Source organism: Salvia hispanica, chromosome 1, assembly GCF_023119035.1.
Source record: "Salvia hispanica cultivar TCC Black 2014 chromosome 1, UniMelb_Shisp_WGS_1.0, whole genome shotgun sequence".
Lineage (NCBI taxonomy): Eukaryota > Viridiplantae > Streptophyta > Magnoliopsida > Lamiales > Lamiaceae > Salvia > Salvia hispanica.
In genome coordinates, this window is record NC_062965.1 from 44,625,810 (window position 1) to 44,651,722 (window position 25,913).

At 36.1% G+C, this 25,913-nt stretch overlaps 1 protein-coding gene and 1 pseudogene across 1 annotated transcript; both read right to left on the reverse strand.

The window, feature by feature from the left end:
• LOC125197959 overlaps positions 1-21,770 on the reverse strand; it is a 61,708-nt pseudogene extending 39,938 nt beyond the window's left edge.
• Positions 21,771-24,068: 2,298 nt separating this feature from the next.
• LOC125205229 (lignin-forming anionic peroxidase-like) lies at positions 24,069-25,361 on the reverse strand. The gene is made up of 3 exons (XM_048104059.1): positions 25,110-25,361; positions 24,671-25,022; positions 24,069-24,581 (listed from the first exon to the last, which is right to left on the reverse strand). Exons 1-3 carry the CDS (start codon positions 25,323-25,325, stop codon positions 24,196-24,198), a joined length of 954 nt encoding a protein of 317 aa, XP_047960016.1. The 5' UTR covers positions 25,326-25,361; the 3' UTR covers positions 24,069-24,195.
• Between the last annotated feature and the right edge of the window lie 552 nt (positions 25,362-25,913).

Below are 25,913 nucleotides of genomic sequence, written 5' to 3' on the forward strand. Positions count from 1 at the left end.
TTCTGAATAATAAAACCTTTTTCGAACACCTCTTGAGGATATTATCAAACCAGACTCATCTAGCACACGATTCATTGCAATAACAATACTAGCACCTCTAGACATTGATCACCACTACCCAAGATATCGGGATTTTTGGATTGCAAAAAATCCGCACCATTTGATAAATCAAAGTAGTGCATAATCAATATCGTATGCTCAATGTTATGTCAACAATGATTAAAAAATAACAATCACCGAGACCTCGTCTTTCAATAAATAGCAAGGAGGACTTATCTCAACTGTTAGATCCTTCAGTGCTATACCACACCAGTGTCGTTTATTTCCTATGGTAAGGAAACAAGTAGACTGACACTGCAACCTTTCATGATAGGTAGTCAAAGCATATCTAGGTTGTGAAATTCTATTTCTCTTCTACAAAGAACCGACTGCGTCACCTTTTGTGAACGTCGTTCACGACCAGTCTACTATGTAGGAGAATTAGGCTTATACATTCAAATGTTTAAAAAACATCTTATAAATGCACAAGCAAACATCAATGCGATAAAATTACTTCTTCTCGCCTTGGGTTAAAAGTGGATTGTAGAATTTATTGTATACAAGCATTTCTATCCGTGCAACATGCTCGAAATATGTTTTTCAGCATACTGATGCACTATTTTTTAGCACTATTAATACCAGCAAGTATAGCCAACCGGATATCGAACACATGGAAGGCAGATACAGACTGTCTAGCTTCTACTAAGGCTCAATTACTATTTGGAGAAAAAAGAGAATTTTGAAAACTTTTTGAAAACTGAAAGCAATAGAAAGTAAAATAACAACTAAATGCAAATAAAACACAGAGATAAATGATAGAGATAAGGGAATTCCAGGGATGTGCGTTTACAGTTATGGTTATACAAATTCCAAACTACAATACCCTACCACGGTTATTACTTTGATAGGACGAGTCACCTAGCTTATGCTCATGCGATGAAAACGTTGATTACAAGATTAGGGTTGTCAATCCAAACACGTAACTCCATAAAGCTCCTAAGACCCTTGAAAAGTCATCACTCTCAATTAATAGTGCCGTTTTAAGGGAAGCTAACTGTGCGTCTACTAAGTGGATCTAACTCTAGAACTCTCTCACAGTTATGAAGCAAGCTATATTAAATCATACATAATTGTGTCACTCAATCATGCAGCATCAGAATTACTTAGGGAAGAAACAAAGTAAAAACAAAACGGATATTAATAGAAACCTGGAATTATAACCAAAGTCGTTACTAACACATCCCTAGAATCCTATAAGTTTAGTTACACATAGTGAAATAAGCTAAACACATAGATTGAAGGGAAAACAATTTGAACATAAAACTAAAGCAAATAAAACTCGTAGGTTGAATCTTTGCGTTCTTGATGTTCTTGAAATCCTTCTTCAACACCTTGAGGTTCTATTTATAGGGAAAGCCAATCCTCCTTGTAGAAGGAAAAGATCTTCAAAATATGATGGTAAATCTTGGAGCAGATCTAGGTCAAGTCGGATTCGCCGCCTTTCTCCGGCGGGCCGCCGCACCTTGGCCGGCGGTCGCCACGTTGTAGTCCAGAGACTGTCCTTTCGGCGGCGGACCGCCGCATGACTTCCGGCGGTCGCTGGGCGAGACTCTTTTCCAAGCATAAATTTCCAATGCGGGCTGCTGCATAACACTGACCTCCGGGCGCCGGCGGTCGTCGGTCGCCGTCCGGACTCCAGATTTCCAAACTTTGCGTTTTGACTCCCTTTTTCGGCTCAAATATGTACATTTCTCACAAAACACTTCAAAATACCAAAATAGATAAAATATGCAAATAATCGACATGTAAAGTGACTTTGACATAAAAAACGGACCAAATAATGGCCTTAAAATAGTGCAAAATCCTAGCGTATCATATACCGATCCTAACAATCTCCCACTTATACTCAAAATCATGCTTTCGAGTATACCCACTGCCAAAACTCTCCCACTTATACTCTAAGCAGGTCTCGGACCATGATACATCGAACTACCATACTTTTCACCTCATGTGTAAAACATGTTGCCATACAGGTATTTTGTGAAAAAAATTCTTCCTGGTTGTTCTCTGATGATATCTTAGTAACCATAATGTCTTGTTGCGCACTTAATCCTTAATCAATTTCATACTCCCTCTCTATGTGATTGCTTAGCTTTATCAGATCATGTTTCCCTCGAGTTAGACACATGCCTAGAATATTACGGTCAAAGCTATTAGGAAGTTACCAAGACGAATAACTACCTTAGTAGTTTCCAACGAAACCACACTTGTAATTTTCATGATAAAGTCTATGATTTGATCACACTCCTTCATGTCTCAGTATTCAACTCCTAAAGTGAACACATAGTCAGAGAATGACTCGATCACCGATCAATAATAAAATCGAGTCGATGTAACCTTAAGGAAATAACATAGATGTCTGGTAAACTAGAACATATCGTTTAGTCTTCTTCAAGTACTATAGTATATTCTTTACCTAATCCAATGTCCTTGGCCATAGTTAAATTGATATCAAGCTTCTATGCCATGGCAAAGCTAATATCTAACTTAATACACATCCATAGCATACATGAGACTTACAACTACGGAACTTGTCTCATTCCTCTTTATCTCATTTAGTGTTGAAAAACACTTGGCTAGAGACAAGATAATTCTATCTAGAGAAGTGAAATCTTTTCTTGGAATTTTCAATGCTAAAGTGTCTAAGTATGATGTAGATGTAGGATTCTTTAAAATAACTTAACATTCTTTTTCTAGCAATCTAATAACTTAGATTCTTAGAATGTAACTAGTTTATCCTAAATCCATCATCCTTAAACTGGGTAGACGACCAGTTTCCTACGCTAGATAACACTCTTTGTTGTCTATCTACTTTTATAGATGTCATCATCGTAGAGTGCCAAGAATACCAAATATAGTGCACTTTCAATTTTCTTGTACTTGTAGCACATAACCATTAAGATGTTCCATGCAGGTAATCTCCTCAAGACTTCTACCAAACAGAACTGTCTTGACAATCATAATGCATACACCCTAAAATGTAGGCTACAATAGACAATGTGATACAAATCGACTTAGGCAGAATGGCAGGCAAGAATATGATTCTCTCAAGGTGTAACCCTTTAGCCATTATTTTAGCCTTTTAAGATCCATATTTACACTTGCAGATCCACTAGCACCCACTGGATAAAATAGTCTATGGGTAGTATCGCAAGTCTTGCAAACATTCTTGTCTATCTTAGATTATTATTGAGAATCTATCATTTTATCAAGAATGATTATCTGAATGAGTCTATGCATCCTTGTAGTTACAGGGATTAGATTCAAGTCGATCTAAAACTGAGTCTTCCACTACGACATGACTCTTTATAATCTTAGGTACAAATGTTGATTTTCTAAGTTCACAAGTATCTAATGGTATGACTTCTTGGTGACTCAACTTATTTTTAACACAAGTATACCCGCAGTGTACGGGGCTAATGTAGCAAATAGTAAGCAAAGAGTATCGTATCCACATAGACTATCAGTGTCAACCTAATTACCACGAACCAACCTCAACTACTATCTAGATGAATCAGAAAGTTTTGGTTTTCTAAATCTACTTAAAAGCAAGGTAAAATCAATTAAAAACAACTAGAGAACTAAAAGCAAATAAGAGAAAACGGATGTAGATCAAGGATGGGAAGGGTAGAATCCTACAGGATTGATAACAACTATCATATGCTCAACTAACTTCCTAACTATGCCAACAAAGGGTCTCAAGGATTATTAAGCTATCACTAAGGTAAAACTATATCTTTTCTCAAAGCATATAATTTGTAGATTGCTACCTAGAACCGAAGTGTCCTTCCTAGAACTAAGGTAACAACTCCTATAAGCTCCTAAGATACTTAGCTTCATTAAAAGGCTCAAATCTTTCGATTATATTGGCAAAGACGTCAACTTCTCTTCTTTCAAATTAAACTACTCATCTCCCGAGTATTGTAGTAAAATCCACATGCATTTATAAGGTGATCAATCAAATAAATGTATAAGCACAAGAGAAGTCAAAATAACCACATGAGCCAAGGCATAGAAAAAGGAAATCAATTAAACATAAGAATCATTGTATCTCCCCGTAGAACTCTACGAAGGATTTAGCTACTCATGTTCATCACAAAAGTCAAAGAAATATTCAAAGAAATATTCAAAAACATTGTTTGAACAAGAATAAAACTAAAATAGAAACTCCTGAATTGCGGATTGGAGACCTCGTCTTCAATCTTGCGATTAATACTCGTCCTCTGTGTTGGGACTACCGCAGCGGAAGACACGGAAAACAAACAGGTCCTTAACGGATCTATTTTGGTGATTATGCATTCGACTCCAATTTCATGCAATAAACATAGATCTATAGATATAACATCAAATAAACACATAATCATGCATATTTGATGTAGATTCGATTGTTACCTCATAATCCATCATTGGATTGACGTTGCTAGCTGCACCACCCGGAGATCCTTGGTTTATCGACCACGAATCTTCCGTACTATTCCCTTGTCCTTGATTCTCCATCCGTGTGGGCGGATCTTAGATTATCAATTAAATAACTTTGAATGGATCTAGGGAAACCCAATACAAACACCAAATTGTCTAGATCTAATCCTATGAATTATGATAGATCAAGAACAATAATCAAAACCCTAATTCTCCCACGTGCTAGGCACGAAAATCGAGACCAAGTGAGAGAGAAGAGGGAGGCGCCGATTTGCCTCCTAGGGTTAGGGTTTTGTGTTGTCTTGGATTGTGTGCTAGGGTTTCCATTTCATTCATTATTTATAGTGGACCTTATTGGGCTAGTAAGGGGATCCATGGAATGACTTAAGTGTTGGGCTCACCCATTAGATAATTAACTAATTAAATCAAATGACCCATGATTTAATATATTATCAATGGAATATTATTTTGTTCCACTAAAGAATAATATTGCACTCCCACTTAAATCACCAAATTACAAATAACTTGGGTCCATTTTATTTTATAATATTTCTCGCGTTTAAGATTATCTTGATCCGTCAATTTAATTCTTTTGTCTGCTATGTGACTAGAATTAAATTAATTCTCCAAAGAGTTTTTCTAGTTTGAAACTTTATTTATTATTCGTGGAATAAATTCCAACTGCGCAGTTTTCTGAATAATAAATTCCTTTTTCAAACACCTCTTGGGGATCACCCCTTAGGGATTTAATCATACCACACTGGGCACGCGAATTCTATGAAATAATATTCCAATACCTTCATGTTATTCAATTACTACCACCCAAGATATCATGAACTTGAGTTACGTACAAACTCTCACATATTGATAAGTCAAAGTGGCGTTTGATTGAATAAAAAATATTGATATTAATATCATAGACTAGAAAATACTAAACTTTCTGAAATATATTCTTTCAGTAGAAAGCAATAAAGAATACATTTCGGATTAGATCCTTTCATTGCTTTACCACACCGGTGTTACTAATCTCTTCTTAGGTAAGAGAGAATTATCACAAACACCACAACCGTACCAATAGGTAGCCAAAGCCTATCTAGGTTGTGAATACGTTTTTCTTCTTACTAGATCTGGCCAAGTCCCCTACTGGAAAATTCATGAGGAGATTCATCGAATTTCCCTACTTGACCTTCTTAGTAAAAAGCCTTAGACTTGTTTATTATATTTCAATAATAAACCATTATATTATATTATTTATTCTCATAAATAAGTAAACAAGTGGACGTGGCGTTTCTCGTATACATGCACAAGCTGACTGTACAAAGGCATGTACGCTCGAAGCATCTTTTAGAATACAAACCCCAACATTCTGCTCGTTCTTCTCTTCTTTCTAGGTGAAAAAGTGGTATTTTTAGGGTAGGAGGCGTGTAGGTTGTGTTTGGAGGCGTTTCCTAGGCGAAGCTGGCGGGTCGCCAGTTGGGTGTGCGTCGAAGCTGGCGAGTCGCCAGCTGCCTACGGCGTTTTTCTCGTGTTTTGCTGGCGGGTCGCCAGGTTCGTTTGCATGCTAACCAGTCTGGTCGCCAGCTATGTCACTGCTCTGCGCAATCTTGGTAAAATGGCCATAACTTCTTCTACCAAACTCCGATTGAGACGTTTAAGATATCCAAGCGAAGATCTTTCGAAAACGAAGAGAATGGTATGCATTGCATGCGAATCGGACTTCACAAACTCCAGAAAATCTGTCTTGAAGATTAAGTAGGTTCATATCCACATATTTTGTACATTTTTCTGCTCATTCTTCACAAAATGGTCAAAATACCAACATAACAGAGAAGTAGCTATAACCATATATCAAAGTACACAATGTATGATCAAAACCAAGTAAAACTATCCTCTAAAATCATGTAAAATCCAAGTGAATCACTTGGTTAAGATGGAAAATAGATATTCTCATTATCTTGATATCATGCTTGTTAGGCTTGTGGTTCGTTCTTCTTATATTCTTCATCAAAGAATCTAGTATTCGTGTAAACAAACACCTATCTTGCCATGAAGATTATAGAACTCGTACCTTTTTTATCAATTGGGACAATCTTAAAACATACCTTAGTACAAAACTCCAATTACTTGGATACCTTTTCAAAAACATGTGTTGGAATAACTCCACACCTTGAGATATGCTAGACTAGACTAGCCTCTGGTCCACAACTCGTGTGTTGTAGAAGGTACTGATGTTATGGTAGTTTCTTTAAGATAAACTCGTTGTTTCCAACGCATATCCCATCAATGATAAGGTATCATTGAGTACAATTGTTCACTTATCGAACTCGTCTTAGAGGGACTTCAATATCTTCTTATATGACTATCTCATTCTTAAGAAGAATGCCTGGAGTAGTCCACTAGGATTTAACTCCCACTACTGATCTTAACTCACCGCTCATCTCCTATGGTTTAGACCATTGAGACTTACTAGTTTTTCTATGTTGCATATCTGTAAGTATTCTGAATCCCTTGAACCACCAAAGGATTCTAACTTATAGTGTATCAATCAGACTTACTTTAACTTTCAAATTATTTAACAAGCAAGTTGTTAAAATCTCAATAGTCACTTCTTTGGCTATAATTAAATACTTTCTTTAGCTTAAGACTAAATGCCATAAATACTTTAACATTCATTGTTTAAAAATATGAACTATTGTATGAAACTCAATCTTGTTGCATTTATATTGTTTAGATACTATGATGTATAATTTGTTTTTCTATGGTACTATGATAGATATTCGATTCACATTTCTTAATAATGCACACATTCTAAAATGACATCAAATATTGCTTAATCATAAACAAGTTTAGAAACTGAATATTAATTCATTCTAAACAAGACTGTACCAATAAAACAAAATCTCTAACATCAAAACAAAACAAAAAGTGAGCATAAATAAATAGCTCACACTGCAACAACTGTCCAACTGGATTAAGATCTCTCCTCTTGAAAAAGTTTCATTGGTATCTAAGTCATTGTCCTTCTTAGAAGAGGTCAATCCGACTTACAATGCATCTTCTGTTTGCATTTTCACCAAAAGATTTCTTGTCTTTCTTGCTTTCAGCAGACATTGACAACAATTCATGTTATCTATTATGTTATCTTCCTCTATTAGTAATAAAGTGAATATCATGTATAAGGTTTCCAACTTTTAAGTATCAACCTTCATATAATTACTTTCTATTACATTTGGCGATAAACTGAGTGTAGAAACTATTTGAGTAACAGAATCAAAAGATTCCTCAAAACATTCTATCTCTTGTGGATATTCCAATAGAATCTGGACATTGTCCTTATTGGATATTCCTCTTTCATCAATATAAACCAAGACGTGTCTTACTACTTAAAAGAATGTAGTTTGACCTTCTATCTCAAAGAACTTGTCAAGTACATGCATGAAATGCATTCTTGAACTTTCTTTATAGAATTTTTTTCAAGGAAAATAGAGGACATGAATTGGTGAATACAAACTTTAAGTTTTCAGCAATGAGAATCTTATCCATTTTTATATTTCCAGTCTACATAATTTTGGCCTTCGAGTTTGATTTCTTTAAGGTTCGCAGATATTATTAAGAATTTGGCTGAGAAGAAATAAAACTATTTATCACATACCATGCTTGATACATAATTGCAAACAACCACAAAACAACTATGTATCTCGCAACTGCCAAAACCAAAATAAGTATGCCTCTAGGGAGGTCATACAACAATTTCCTGGTCACAATACCGACGAATAGTCCACAGACCACTAAGGTGGCATGACCACCAAATATTGCCTAAGATTTTACCATAAATATTCGCATCTAGGAATTTCATTTCTGTTTTGATACTCCTTCTAGGGAAGGTCGTACGCCACTAACAAAATTCCATAGCTATCTTATAAATATGTTTAAACATATGAACTAGCAATTTCACAGGATTATGGCTCCCACTAGGGTGGGTCGCGATAATATTAGAAACATGCTTGTAGTTTAAACAATTTACTATTAAGAAGTCTAATCTTATGAACTTGCTATTTCGTAGGATTATTGATCCCACTAAGGTGGGTCACGATAATATTAGAAACTGCTTCATATATAGACCAATTTATGGAGACCATTGATGCACTTTTCTTTAGCACTAAATAAACCTGCAAGTATACAGAGTATATATAGTATAACTAAAGTTCAGTATCGGGATATCAAACACGGGGAAGGCAAACACAAAGTGTCTATCTCCTACTAAGCCTCAATTACTATCTGGAAGAACAGAAGGTTTTGGAAAACTTTTTGAAAACAGAAAACAATAAAAAGCAATTAACAACTAAATGCAAGCAAAACACAGAGACAATCGATAGAGATAAGGGAATTCCAGGGATGTGCGTTCACAGTTATGGTTATACAAATTCCAAACTACAATACCCTAGCACAATTATTACTTTGATAGGACGAGTCGCCTAGCTTATGCTCATGTGATGCAAACGTTGATTACAAGATTAGGGTTGTCAATCCTAACATGTAACTCCATAAAGCTCCTAAGACCTTTGAAAAGTCATCACTCTCAATTAACAGTGTTGTTTTAAGGGAAGCTAACTGTAGCGTCTACTAAGTGGATCTAACTCGCTAGAACTCTGTCACAGTTATGAAGCAAGCTATATTAAATCAGACAAGATTGTGTCACTCAATCATGCAGCATCAAAATTACTTAGGGAAGAAATAAAGTAAAAACAAAACGGATATTAAATAGAAAAATGAATTGTATAACCAAAGTCGTTACTAACACATCCCTAGAATCCTATGAGTTTATTTACACATAATGAAATAATCTAAACACATATATTGAAAGGAAAACAATTTGAACATAAAACTAAAGCAAATAAAACCCGTATGTTGAATCTTTGTCGTTCTTGATGTTCTTGAAATCCTTCTCCAACTCCTTGCACAAGTGAAGTACTCTAGCTTTTGATCTCTTTGAATTATTTTGCAAGTAGAAGCTCTCTGGTTAGGGTTGGAGGAGGAGTCTTGGAGACTCCCCTTTTGGGGGCTATGGAAGGGTTCGATTCTATGAATGAGGTTATGAGGTATGTATAGGCTTTAGAAGGATTCAAATTTGGTAATAAGTTTCCTCCAAGCATTAGGAAAGATGTAATTTTCGTTCCCCGTAGTAGAAGGAAAAGATTTGGCTTCACAAGGTAATATCTTCTTTCCTTCTTCAAATTTCTGCCTAGACTGCAGCTAACAGCTTTGCACGACTTTGGTAGAACGTCCATAACTCTCTCCAAAGAACTCCAATTGAGGTTATTCTTGTACCATCTTGAAGCTCCTTTAAAGACAAAGAAAATGGTGTGTAGAACGCCCCGATCGGACTTCAGTATCCCCGAAAAATTGAGTTTGAAGACAGCTGTAGCGCGCCCCGTGTTTGTGGCGGGCCGCCGAACCTTGGCTGGTGGTCGCCGCGCGTAGTCTAGAAGCTTCTGACTCTTTCTGGCGGTCGTCATGCACTTCTAGGTGGTCGTCGGGCGTGTCTTTGTCTTCGCTAAGCGCCGGCGGTCGCCGAAAGTGTTGCGGCGGTCGTGGGAGAAGCTCCAGATTTCCTACTTCGCGTTTTTACTCCCTTTTTAGGGTCAAATATGCACATTTCTCACAAAACATGTCAAAATACCAAAATAGATAAAATATGCAAATAATGGACATTTAATGCAACTTTGACATTAAAAACGGATCACATAATGGCCTTAAAACAGTGCAAAATCCGAGCAGATAATCCACTTAAAACAAATAATTACCAAATAAATTAATAAATCCATTTACTTCATGGTAAATAATTCCTTATCTTATCCAAAATAGAAGTTTCGAATTTGATAAGATTTATCTGGGATAATAGTTATCCAAATTAATTTAGGATTTACCTAGATAGAATTTAATCTATCTAAATTCACTTAGGATTATTCTAGATTTTATAAAAATATAATCAAATCCTAAAATTCAAGATAAAACTGATTTTGGATTATCATTATCTAATCATACTAGGATATTTCAGGTTAAAAATAAATTTCTCCAAATCCATAAGATAAAGATAAAATCCAATCATTCCAAGATTGTTTTTAAAAAATTCTTACACTATTTAGAATAAGAAACTAGAATATATCATATCTATTAGGATTTATTCTAGATAAAATCAATTTTATCAAAATCCAATTAGATAAGGATTATCTTGTATTATCTTTATCCAAATTTATATAGGATACTTTCTAAATAGAAATAAATCTATTTATATCCATAAAATTAGGATAAACTAGAATTAGTATTAATTAATTCAACTAGGATTTAACTAGATAGAACTAAATCTATCTTAAATCCAAAAGATAATTACAATACTGGATTAACAATTATCTAAATCTTCTAAGATATATTCTCGATAGATATAAATCTGTCAATATCTATAAGAATCTGATAAATTTAATTATCTTAATCTTCTAGGATATTTTCTAAATAGAATTAATTCTATTAATATCCACAAGATAAAGATTAACATGGATTTTAATTATCCAAATCTACTTAGATATATTCTAGATAGATATAGATCTATCAATATCTACAGGATATGAATAAACTTAATTATTATTTATTTTAGTCCGTCTAGGATTCACCAAGATATAATAAACTCTATCTAAATCCACATGACAAAAATAAATTTAATTATCATCATCCAAATTTATCTTGGATTTCTCTAGATATAACTAAATATATCTAAATTCATAAAATAAGAATAAAATCCAAACTTAATTAATTATTTATCAAGTATATCTAGGATTTATTTACATAGAATTAATCTATATAAATCCATAAGACAAAATAAAAAAATTAGTTATTATCCTCCGAATTTATCTAGGATTTATCTGGATAGAATTTAATCTATCCAAATCCATAAAATAAGGATGAAAGGAATTCCATAATTTAGTTAAAATTAAATTTTGGATAATCCAATTAAAGATATATTCAAATCTAATTCTAAATTATATCTTGAAATTAACTCCAAAATTAGTTCCAAGGGTTAGAAAATCCTAACTAATTTTAAAATTTTCTCCAAATTAGTTCCTAGGATTAGAGAAACCCTAACTAATTTAGAAAGTTGCGCTGCCACGAGCCCAGAACCGCCACCGACGAGCTCCCACTTGGACAGCCGCTGCGGTGAAGACGCAGCCGCTGCTGTAAGGACGCTATGGCTGCGTCTTCACCGCAGCCATCTTGCTGATTAACTGAGTCGTCGGACTCCCATTGATTGGCGTACTGTCGTGATCAAATTGAGCAGCCTCTGCTGCACGTCTTGCCGCAACGACGCTCCCACGTCGCAATTGTTTCATAAACCGCCGACAACGATTATCGCGGTGAGAAATGATTTGGTTTCAACATCCATAGATTACATCACAATATTCTTGAAAGCAATCATTACATTAAACCATACATATACAATCAAATAATCCTTGAATCAAAATTTCGTGCAACATCGATTAAATTGGGTGGATCACGACTTCAAGAACTCAATCAATTAAAAAATCAATAATTACAACTAATGATTACACGTTACTGAAATAATTTCCCATCGTCCATGAGAAAACAAATTTCAGTGTGAACATTCTTCGTTGTTGCTCGTATCACCATCGAAACAATAGTCGACGCAAGTAATAACACAAAAAACGAAGAAACATATGCAATCAAGCAAGAAATTCACATAACATGAAATTAATCCACATAATCAAAGCCAAAAATTGGCTCTGATACCAATTGTTGGGGATTGGTGCCCCCTACACAGCAAAAGTAATAAACAAATAAATTAGTCAGATATAAAGATCTTTTTGACCGATTATGGGATTAATTAACTACATGATAAACAATCAATTGCATACAATCATGCTTTAAGGAATTAAACCCTAATTCATGATATTCTACGGTTTAGGATTACCGATCTGATTCTCCAAAGAATCGCCGATTGCTTGCACATTCTCCACATAAAGATCTTTGTACTCAACCAGGAATCTTCTAATATGTATCCCGAACTCGGAATCTAACCTTTGGGTGGGCAAAGCTTGTCGAAATCTAAAGGACTCGACTAGATAGAAGATAGAACTTCAGTTCTGGAGAAAAGAAAATGTTGACCACTCATGGGGAGAGATGGGAACGAATTTAATCATTAAAATTGATTAAAATCCTCTTTCTAGTCTCCTTTTATATAGAGTTATAATGGGCCAGATTAGGGTCCGTGGAGGTTGGACTTGGGCCAAACCTGTTGAACTTTTGCTAATTAAATTGAGCCCAATATAATACAAGTCCAAACAAAATATTATTATCATCCACTATAGTATAATAATATTGACTGCCCGTCCAATCCCAAATTACGAGTAATCCGGGCTTTACCTCTTTAATTTATTATTTCTCATGTTTAAGATATAAAAATTATTAATTAATTTAAGTCTGCTGTTTGACTTTAATTAATTAATTAATATATTTTTCCAAGAGTTGTCTAGTTCAAAATTTTTGTTAATCATTCTGGAATAAATTCCAACCGCCCGGATTTCTGAATAATAAAACCTTTTTCGAACACCTCTTGAAGATATTATCAAACTGGACTCACCCAACACACGATTCATTGCAATAACAATACTAGCACCTCTAGACATTGCTCACCACTACCCAAGATATCAGGATTCTTGGATTACGAAAAATCCAAACCATTTGATAAATCAAAGTAGTGCATAATAAATATCGTATGCTCAATGTTATGTCAATAATGATTAAGAAATAACAATCACCGAGACCTCATCTTTCAGTAAATAGCAAGTAAGACTTATCTCAACTGTTAGATCGTTTAGTGCTATACCACACCAGTGTCGTTTATTTCCTACGGTAAGGAAACTAGCGGACTGACACCGCAACCTTTCACGATAGGTAGTCAAAGCCTATCTAGGTTGTGAAATTCTATTTCTCTTCTACAAAGAACCGACTGCGTCACCTTCTGTGAACGTCGTTCACGACCAGTCTACTATGTAGGAGAATTAGACTTATTTGCTTCTTATACATTCAAATGTTTGAGAAACATCTTATAAATGAACAAGCAAACATCAATGCGATAAAATTACTTCTTCTCGCATTGGGTTAAAAGTGGATTGTAGAATTTATTGTATACAAGCAATTCTATCCGTGCAACATGCTCGAAATATGCTTTTCAGTATACCGATCCTAACACTCACATCACTTGTAAGAAGATATTGATTGTCTTTTGTGTTCAATTGGCAATTTTCTCATTTCAAATATGACTTGGAATTAAATTGGTAGGTTATAATAAACTAATATTGATTCAAAATTCGCTCATGGAATAATTTTATTTCATCGTCATCACCACATCTTTTATTCATCCACACGGCAAGATAGTTTTTTTTTCATGATTATGAACAAAAATGTCGAAATTTAGGCTAAAAACATGTAATGTACAAAATATAATGTGCTTACTTCTTTTTTTATATGCAATAGTATGTATTCTCTTATGTGAACTGCATATACTACTAATAAGTTAGGATATGGATGTGTTAAAATGACAATCACTCTTAAAATAACATCATACCATCATTCCTAGCCAATTATTTGTATATGTGGACGAATAATCAGCTGTCATGTGGCAATCATAAAAAATTCGCAAGGGTAAATTTACGCGGACTGCAACATCCAATACTCTAGACTGCAATATCCAATACTCTAGATTGCAAGGTGACGCGGCCTGCAATATCCAATACGCTAGACTGCAATCTATAGATTGTTGTCTAGCGTTTATACTATTGCAGTCTAGCATATATAATATTGCAGTCTAGCGTGGTGTCACAGTGTCATTTTAAGAGTGTTGTCATTTTAACGCACCCCAGTTAGAATATTTACATAGAGCATTATTAAGGACATCTTAAATTTGCAACATTTGATGCCTTAAACTACAATCATTTTATTATATAAAAAAAATTCGAATAATTAGATAGGATAATGATAAATGTACATATGCATAATCGGATATTTTATGTAACAGCCCGGATTTCTAGTGTATAATAAATACGGCGACTGCTACCAAGGCGGACTTAAAAGCAATAAGAACATAGGCTAGGGTTTCATTTAAAGAGATTTGTCCAAGGTATTAAACGAACTATCAAAGCAATAAGTCAACGGTTTAATCAATAAAAATCAATAAAGAATAGATACCATAAACTATGATCAAAAGTCAAGGGTTTGACATAAATTCAACAAAACGCAATATGTCTCGATCTTCTAATTCAAAAGGAATAAGTTCAAAACAACCAAATGATAATGAGTTTAATAATTCAGCGGAAGCAACCAAGAAAAAGTGAAGCCATGTATGAAGACACAACTACACTCGAAGTTCAAAATTTCCATCTTATTTAATTAAATTTGCTCAACACCCGCCAACGCTCGTCGTCGTTCAACTTGCACATAAGGAAAACACATGCAGGGCTGAGTATTTTGAAATACCCAGTGGACTCATGCCAAAACATTTTATTAATTATGTCACCCTTACCATAGTGAACTCGAGTTTTTGCAGTTATCAAAAGAAATATCATCGAGTATCACAAAAATATTTTCATAGACTGGTTAGTCAAACAACTCCCCACTTTCTCAACAATCCATCAATCACAACCTTTCCATAGTGCGACGAAAGTGTGGCCACACTTTTCGCCCACGAGACCGGCCGACTAGCAAGGACGGCTCCCGATCCCACCATGTACACTAGCTTGGTAGGGTTTGCGGCCCTACTCAGACCCGAATTCGTTTATACATATCCATAGCCCTATAGCCCAATGGAGCGAACTCTCAAACTGGGCATCAGGCGCACAACATCATCACAAATAATCACAGGCATGGCATAACAGTTTAAACCACCCTTATCTCTCCACATTTATAAATTTGCAACATAAAAGAGTTTAAGAATAAAGCCCACCTTGATTTTAAGTATGTTCTCTCTTTTGTTATCCTGCTTCGCAACCGAGGTTTCACCTTTTAATCACATATGCACATATCATGTATCAGTTTCAACATCAACTCCTAAATCATGCATGTCTCAACGTTTCCCCTTTTTCCCACCGATCCGATTTACATTTATCATTCAAAACCAAGACACGTTCATCATATACTTTTATACACTCAACAATCTTAGATCTAACATCAACTTATGTCACACATGAACACATGAGTGTTATTCACACGTCACATATACACACGCGCACGCATACACACACACACGCACATGCACCTCCTATATACCATTTATCCCACTTTCACTCAATCTAGATGCATGAGGGTTCAAGAATACCGATTAATCGGTTAGATGAAGAAGATTAATATATATATAGGTATCTTTTCTTGCTAAAACGAACGGTAGAAACAAAGTAGGGACTTGATTCTTCAACGATTCTTGAGGCTCAAACTCTAATTCTTCTCAAAAGATGAAGAATTATTGGAGAAAAGTAGAAGGAAATTGAGAGAGAGTGGAGAGAGAGGAGTGGCGTGTGATATGAGGTGGGGGGCGATTTTTGGGGGTCTGGGGTTAGGTTTTGGTCCTATTTATAGGGTTCAATAAAATCTCTAGGTAATTAAATAGAATATTTGGGAAGATTTGATTCTCCTCAATTAAATAAATAAATAAAGATTTGGAGAGATATGGTGGGAGAGATTGGCGTTAATATTGATGAGGAATAAGGGGATTTTCGAAATCTTAGGCTATTTAATTAGCCTATGATTTAATTTAGATATTTCACGGAGTAGAATAAAATATCACGGAGAAGAATAAAAATAATAATTCTCCCACTAAGAATTGGGAATAGGCGTTAATATTGATTCCTCCATAAGGAATCAATTCCAAATATTAATTAAAATAAGATATGGCAAGATCTCCTTGAGATATGGTAAGATTTGCTAGAATATTTATATTTATTCATGTAAGAGAATAAATAAGGGATCAAATAATAAAATTAAATATTCTCCTCTCTCAGAAATAGGAGGTTTTCGAAAATCTCCTTATAATAGGCATGGGGGTCGAAATTTCATGCAGGAAAATAAAGAAAAATCAGACTTTGGATTTAATTTAGGTAATTATCTCAAGCAATAATTATATCCAAGAAAAATAGAATTCCTTCTCCAATAGTAGTAGGGATCGAAAATTTCAAATAAATAAATAATGATCCTATTAAATCTCACTCATCCCTTAGGTAAATAATTCACCACAATATTATCAAAAATATTGACTATTTAATTAAATCTCAACTCCAATTCGCAATTAGGTCACAAGGAATCATGCAATAAATCACTCATCATTTAATTCACGTCTCCTACGTCATCAATAGTATTAAATAAAAATTTTACGGTTCTAAAATTAGGGTTTGAAAATTCGGAATGTTACATTTTGAGTATATATATATTAAGAAAAGATTTAACTTTTTATCTAGTAAATCAAGCTCAAAATGATATTTGAATTTTTCATTTAACTTTCATTCATCTAATTTTTATTATTAAAACGTAATGTACTTAATAGTAAATTTATTTTTATATGTATTTAATTTGAAATATCAGAGTATTATTATATACTTTTTTTTTATTTTAGTAATGGAGTCATTTTCACTTGATTTGGGCCAACCAATATTCTCTTTATTTAATTATTAGACTTGATTTGGGCCAACTATCCTATGTGAGCCTAATGAGAAAGACCAATAATATCCTACTATTCTGAGCCTATAATCACAGGTCCACATCATCTAAAATTCTGGGCTTTAAATGACACTATATTTTATTCATACGAGTAAATTACATAGGCACATCCATTATTTAAATTTCTTTATTCTATGACATTACAGAACAAACTTAATATTTTCAAAAAGATGCGAATTTAAGTATTATTATGACATCTGAAACAAAAAATGTAAGTAAAATTAAAAAAAAAAATCAGATTGTTGGAACCGTATATTACTCCATTCTTTCCTAAAAAATATAAACTTTTAGTTAGGCATGAGTTTAATTGCACAATTGATAAAATAATGCTCCAAAATATGAAGAGAAAGCGTGATGGAAAGTATAGGATACACATTATTAGTAGTTTAGTGGGATTTCCAAAATCAGAAAATTCATAATTTTCAGGGACGGACTAATAGTAATTTATATTTTCAGAGATGGAAGAGGTAGTATATAAATTGCTTTTTCACTTGCAAAATTAGAAAGGGATTGTGCCTGACATAGTAATTATTTACGCTAAAATTTTACACGGAAGGGGGCAAATAAGTAAGAGCACCCGCCACCGAGATGAGACGGGCCGAGCCCCGTTACGGGTGGCTCGTCTCACCAAGCATCACGCTGTGGAGAGGAGGGTGGCGAGCCAGCTAGCCCTATGTGGCGCAATTTGATTGGTGGTGGCGTGAGTGAGCGTTGTCCAGTCTAGGATCGAGATCAAGGCAATTGGAGCTGATATGATTTTTATTCATCCAATGGTAGTCTATCCACTTTTTTTTTCAATCTTCTACGATTTAAAGATATTAGTAAAATACTCTAAGAGTATCAGTTTTCTTGATGTTTCAGTTTTCATTATTCATTAACTTAATTTAATAGATAATGATTAATGCTCATTACGACTCTTTGATTCTATTCTCATCATCTTCACGTACGTGCATTTCTATATGGAGTATTTGTTTATTGATCGTAATATTTGAGTCCCTTGCTATTAAGTGCATTTTTGTTAGTTTAATTGTGTCTCGGTACAATTTCTTAGTTTCATAAAGTGATGGATTGCCTATCCTTTCAGACCAAAAGAATTGTTGTGTCCCACGGATACCATCACTTTTAAGATTATGAATACGATATAATCCAACTTTCCACGTCAAATTCTCCATCTTAACTCATCCAAAATTGACTAATCACGATAAAAAAGGAGCCATTTAGAAATCACCGCTCTTGTGCTCGTTGTTAAGTGAGCGCTTAGGGCATCTACAGTGGGACACCCTAAGCGACGCCCTATGCACCGCCATGTCAGCATTTTATCTTCCGCCACTTCCACTTGCAATGGGGCGGACTATAGACCGCCCTAAGCACGCCCTAAGCATTTTACTTCTATTTTGTATTTATATAATTTATGCAAATATATCAAGCAAAAATAAATAAATAAAAACAACACAATTAAGGCAAATCCTACATTTACTTAATTAATAAAAAAGTTACAAAATAAGAAATAAAAAAAAAAGTTACAAACTAAGAAATTAAAAAAAAAAGTGCACTAAATCCGGTCTAGAGTAGTCCCAATCTGCGGCTGAGGCCATCGATCATCCGCTGGATGTCTTCGATTTGAGCCGGGTTGTCGCCTGCATCAGGGCGCTGTGCGCGTCCAACAACGTCCTGTAGTCGGAGGAGGCCACCAAATCCGTATAGGCATGCGACGCAGCCGAAGTCTCGCTCGGGGTCGCACTCGGGGCCGGGCTTGCGGCATGGCCTTGCCCTTGGCCTTGGCAGCCTTGATGCTAGGGGGACGCCGGGATATCGGAGTGCCGTACCTCTCATACTCGAACACCGGATTGTTGAGATCCATTGGAGACGCGCCGCTCTCGCTGCTTGTATAATCGGCGAAGGTGCGCTTCGACGCCCTCTTCTTCGCTGCCGTCGATTGGGGAATCATACCACCAATGAACTTCTGCTTCTCCTTCAAGATCACCCAGGACTGGTAGTGCTTGAAGTCGCCGTACAATGACGTGTACGATCTCACCGCTTTGTCGCGCACATCCGACAGACTCTCACCGTTGGCCTGCTCCCTCTCGCACTTGTAGTACTCCCCCACGAACAGATTGACCTGCTTCTTTATTTGATCCCAGTGCTTGCGTAGCTGCTCCCTATGACGCTTGTAGGCGTGGGGCGGCTTGGCCTCGTTGTATTTTTCGGTGATGCGCTCCCAAAGTGCCGTAACCTTCTGGTTGTTGGCGAACACCGGATCCTCTGACACATCAATCCAACATCTTGTCAAGACGAAGGATTCGTCCACGACGTAGTTCGTCCTTCCCGGGGCGAACTCTTCACACACCGCCGTTTGCGGCAACTTCTGGGCTCGTGCCTTGGGCCGCCTCTTCTTGGTGGCGGAGCCCGATGCAGCGGCGGCGGATAGGCCGCGAGGAGCGGCGGCGGCGGCGGCGGGTGTGCGGTTCGGAGAAGGCTCCATGTCTGACAGCCCGTACGAGTCCGTGATGAATTCGGGATCGTACTGGGCGTTGGTGTCGAATGGCCGGTAGTCGTCGGGTTCTGTACCCGGCCATCGTGCACCACCGAACATCGGACAATTCGGACTTGGGTAATCTCCGAGATTCATTTTGTTTGAAGTGTAGAATATGTAGTGTGAATTTGAGAGTGAAAGAAGTGAAAAATGAGTGAAAAAAGTGAGAATATATATAAGTTTTGTAAAGCAAATTAAATTCAATTAAAAATAAAAAACGCGTCGCATCATCCGCGATGCCACAGTAGCGGAAGGTGCGACGGATGATGCATCGTCCGACGCATCGTCCGCCCCACTGTAGATGCTCTTATAGCCAGCAATGTGGTTCCCCGTTGCATACTTCAGTTTTGGGTCAATCCCAAAAGGCGTTAGTGTCTTGACGTTGAGCGAGTCTCAAAATTGATGTTATTCAGACTTGAAAGCAATTTAACTTGGTTTTGCTAATTACTTGTACAGCATTTGGAATTAAGAAAACCCCCCTTTGACTTCTAAATATCATTCTCTGATAACCAAATACTTTTGTTTTACTTTGTTTTCTAATATATATTTTTTGGGGTTTTTTTCTTTTTTAGGTTGTACGCAATTAATCTATTTTATACTTTTTCCGTCCAAAAAAAATAATGTATATTTACCATTTTTGGCCGTCCACAAATAATAACCCTACACATCATTCCACTAACACTACTTCTCACTTATTTTTTTCCCTTTCCTCTTACTTTTTTCCCTTCCCTCACTTTTACCAAATTATACATTACAACCCGTGCCATACACCAATTGCCCTATTTTTTTTGGACGGAGGAAGTATAAGAAATAAATGAATACAAGTAATACGGTTATGTAACAAATGAACATTGTACGAAATAGTGAAAACGTTACTACTACAGTAGATGCATTGCAAACATTATGCACGATAATGGTTACAAGTCTCAATAGCAGCAATTTCTGGATTGAATATGAAAACAAACAAATAACTATTGTGAAATAAAAGGCAACGTATCATTGAAAAACTGATAATACACTTTGACATAGTAACAACATGAGTTACATGACGATGATGATCACAGCACACATTCTATTAATTATTCGAATTTCGATAACATTAAATTTTAATATGTATATAATCAATTACTGGAACCACATGTCCTTCTAAGCTCCGCCAGTTAATGGTTCGATATCCCCCATTTTGATCATGGCGGCGCCGAAATCCGACGAGAACCTGCCAGGATTGTCGATGTATTCCTGCACAGTACTGTTGACAAGAACTTGATCCGATTGCAGCAGACCTCTCCCATTCCGCAGATTCCTAAACTAAATTGTTGTCGAGGCTGTTCGGAGTCACCCCATCCAACGGCACCAGATTGCCGTCGCCGCCGGTTTGAGGGCAGTTGCGCCGCAGCGTGATCGCAAAGTTCGGGTCGATGCTCTCGTTGACGTAGATCCGGTCCCGGATAATCACGCAATATCGCGCTTGCCCAATCGGTGGTCCTAGGAAGATCGTTTTCAGCAAGCGTTCTGGTGGCGGCGGCGGGGGAATCCCTCCTCCCTAGATTCACTGTCCACCGTTGCATCACGCGCCGCCACTGTCAGCACGTCCGCGCACGACACCACACCGGGGCATATCGCCTCCACCGCCTGCTTTGCAGCTTCCACCACCTCGAACCCTCTAACAGAATTAACATTCTGCAATGCAGTTCTATCATCCAATAGGATTGATCCATCACATCCCCAAATTACGATTTTTTTTTTGTAGTGAGTATTGCAATATTTTTCAAATGCCAAGCTTTGAAAATTCTAATTGGTCCCACCACGAGTTGCGACGTTTTTAAAATTGTGGTGGTATTAGATGATTAATAATAAGAGCATGTATGATATTTCAAATAAATTTATTGGAATTGAAAATTCTTTAGTACACATATTCTGAATCAGTTTTTTTGTTACTAGCCATATTATAACTTGTAATTAATTCCTGTAGTCTCCAAATTCTTCTATCCAGAAGATTGCATTTTTTGGAAATATTTTATTCAAGTGGACTTTCATGTATAATGTCAATTAATAATATGTTGTGTGTATACCTTCCAGTTTCCTACAGTAAGGTGGTGATTGGGAAGCCTTCATCTTATCCTTATCCTTATCCTTATCATGGTGAGATATATATCCCACATCAACATTGTCAATTGTTGCTTTTGATTGATTCAACCAATATGCGAAAAGACTCAGAACTCAGTAGCTACAAATCCAGTCCAGCGGCACCATAGGAGGACTAGTTGACGATGCCCAATTGTCATTTTGCAATGTGGATATTTGAATGAAACATATATTGGGGGTCTGCCCCCATCCTACACACCTACATTCATTCATTGCATAAACTAACATGATGAGTTAAGCCTATGTCTACATTCATTCATTTCCCATTCCCCTCTCAAATATCACTCACAACGTAAACTGCATTTTTTTGTGAAAATTAACTGAATTGGAATACTGAACAGAAAGCCCACTCGTTGAAAAACTGGATACAAAACTCAAATTAAATACAAATTTGATCAAAGAACCAAACTAAATTCAAAATTTGAAAACAAATTATTCGTAACTTTATAATTTCAAAGAAATTAAACCAAAAAATTTTGAACTTCACTTTGGGTTTTCCTCATACACGAAACTCATGGTAAGAAACTATCCATCAATAGATCGTAGAGAAGCAGCAAGGGCACATCGGTATCATCTCTTCCAAGATAATTGCGCTCGGGTAGAGAGAGGTGACTCAACTTATTATTACATAAGCAATACCCGCAAATGTACGAGGCTAGTGCAACAATTAATAAGCAAGAATATTGTATCCCACATAGACGAATTGTATCAACTTAAGTACCATGAACAAACATTAACTACTATCTAGACAATCGAAATGATTTGGTTTGTTCTTACAACTAATAAAAGCATATAATGAGCAAGTAACAAATAAAAATAAGTAAACAAGATCGTGAAAAGATACTATGGAGAAAATGTAGTAGAACTCAAGGATCCGATGCACAATTCTAAGCTCTTATCCAATCTATTTGTCTGACCTTTTAGTGTCACTAGAGTTATTAAGTCGATCACAATTATAGATTAAACTCCCTATTGAAGTGAGAAACCTGTAGATTAGGTCCTAGGATCGAAGTCCCTTATAACCCTAAACCCCTAACTCCTGAAGGCACGATGAGATCAAATAAAAAGGCTATATCTTCTCCTCTCGGTCTCCGATTGGGGCATGTAAGGTATTCACGTGGAGCCCTTTCGAAGAAGAAGATAATGGAGGTTGTAGAGTCGAAAATTTGGAAGTAATCTTGATAGGAAAATTATTGTTGAATCAGACTCCAGTTCCACTTGGTTTCTTGTGATGTGTCTGCCTCTTCTCAGACCTCAATCAATCCATGACCCTCAATATCGTTGTATACTATGATTGTGAACACCTGGATTCACATAAAAGATGGAGGGAGTATATGGGATTGGAATTGTAGAATTGAAATTCAATTGCAAATCAACATATTTTTGTGGTATGGAAAAACAGATTTGGAATTCGAGACTCCAATTCCAATTTCAAAACCTGAATTCCATGGTATTGAACGCACCCTTAATGTCTTGATGTTTAGTGAGTCTGAAAATTGATGCTGTTATGACTTGAGAGCAATTTAAATTGGTTTTGCTACAATTGTTGAATTGTACAACATTTGGAATTAAGAAAATGCCCCTTTGACTTTTAAACATCATTCACTGATAGTCAAATACATTTGTTTTACTTTGATTTTTAATGCATTATATTTTGGGTTTTTTGTTCGTTTTTAGGTTTTTCGCAATTAAACTAAATTTTAATTAACTTTTGTAGGTAATTATTCTATTTTGTTGAAGAAAAATAATAAATGAGTATAAATAATAGTAGTAAAAACAGTTTTGTCTTGACCCAGATATCGGTATAATAATTAATCTATTTTGCTACCATGGTAGAAATTCATGGGTTTCATCCTAAAACCAATAGGTGATAGAAGGAGTGGCCTATGAGATTTATATACTAGTTTCAGTTTTGTCTTAACACCGATGTGGGACAATTATATGTTATTTTTCTAGTTTCAATTGCCAACAATCTAATAATGAACATTGGAAATAGTGAAAAAGTTACCAGATGTTTGCCGATATTATGCAAATATATAATGGATTCTCCAAGTCTCAACAGTACCAATTTTTCGATCAAATAAAAGACAACGTATCATTGAAAAACTTATATTTTGACTTAGTAACAAACATGAGTTACATGATGATAACAAACTGATCACACACGTTATGTATATAACAAGAAATTATTCGAATTTCGAAAACATTAAATTTTGATTTGTATATCAGTTACTGGAACCACATGTCCTTCTAATTAACCCAGCTCCACCAGTTAATGGTTCGATATCCCCCATTTTTATCATGGCGGAGCCGAAATCCGACAAAAATCTGTCAGGATTGTCGATGTATTCCTGCACAATGCTGTCAGTCGATCCTCCGCTGAAAAGAACTTGATCCGATTCCAGCAGACCTCTTAAACTTTGCAGATTCCTAAAGTAAGTGTTGTCGAAGCTGTTCGGAGTAACCTCATCCAACGGCGCCAGATTGCCGTTGCCGCCGCTTTCAGGGCAGTTGCGCCGCCGCGTGATCGCGAAGTCTGGGTCAATGCTCTCGTTTCCATAGATCCTGTCCCGGAAAGTCACGCACCGTGCTTGCCCAATCGTATGAGACCCTGCAAAAATTTCCATTCCAATTAATTAATTAGCTGATCAATCTATAAATTAAATGTTGAAATTGAAAATATGAAAACCCTAGTTTTACCTGACAAAGCAACCAAATCCCTTTCGTTTAAGTTTTTGTTTTCAAAATTGGATATGAGGGTTGGGAGAGGATCGGTGAACCTAGGTAGATCGTTTTCAGCGAGCGCTCTAGTGGCGGCGGCTGGGGAATCCCTCCTCCCTAGATTCACTGTCCAAGACTGCCCTCCAACCGCCACCGTTGCATCACGCGCCGCCACTGCCAGCACATCCGCGCACGACACCACCCCGGGGCATACCGCCTCCACCGCCTGCTTCGCGTCTTCCACCACCTCGAAACCTCTAACCGAATCGCCATTCTGCAATGCAGCTCTTTCTCCAGTGGTATCATCCAATAGGATTGATGCATCACACCCCTAATTATTTACCAAAATAAATTATTAATCATAATAAATAAATTAATTATGAGAAAGAATATTAGATGAATGAGGTATATATAGTACCTGAACGAAGCAATCGTGGAAGTGGAGGCGAACAAGGGAGGCCGCCATCCTCTGCTCGTTGGTTACGGCCTGCCTGATGGAGGTTCGGATTGTACTCAGCGCATCGGGACATGTACTGTCGTAGAAAGTCGAAGATAGTTGTGCATCGGATGGCACGACCAAGAGTATAGCAAGTGTTGCAAAATAATAATAATAATGGTTGATTGAAATCTTCATGGTGTTACGTATGTGTATATGATGTTGAGTGATACCAAGAAGTTAGGAATGATGATTGAAGAGATTGTTAATTAGCTCTATTTATAGGGGAAAATAATTTGAATGATGAAGTGCCGTAAAACGAGACTAGTTCTTTTGCATGGACGAGTCATTTTTTCTACGTACAGTAAGTTGATGTTGTATACTTGTATTGCAATATTTTTCAAATGCCAACTTTTCCTTAAAACTGATTTTCTTTGCTTTGAAAATTCTAATAGGTCCCACCACGAGTTGCGACGTTTTTTAAATTGTAGTGGTATAGGATAATTAATAATAAGAGCATGTATGATATTTCAAATAAATTGTGGTCTCCACTCATTAAGTATATTATTGGAGTTGAAAATTCTCTAGTACACTTATTCTGAATCAGTTTTCGGTGTTAGTAGGCATATTACTTTGTACGCATAAAATTTAACATGTAGACTAATACATGTATATATATCACCCGATCTAATTAATAATTCCGATAGTCTCCAAATTCTTCCATCCAGAAGATTATATTTTTTTTGAATATTTTATTCAAGTGGACTTTCATGTATGTCAATTAAT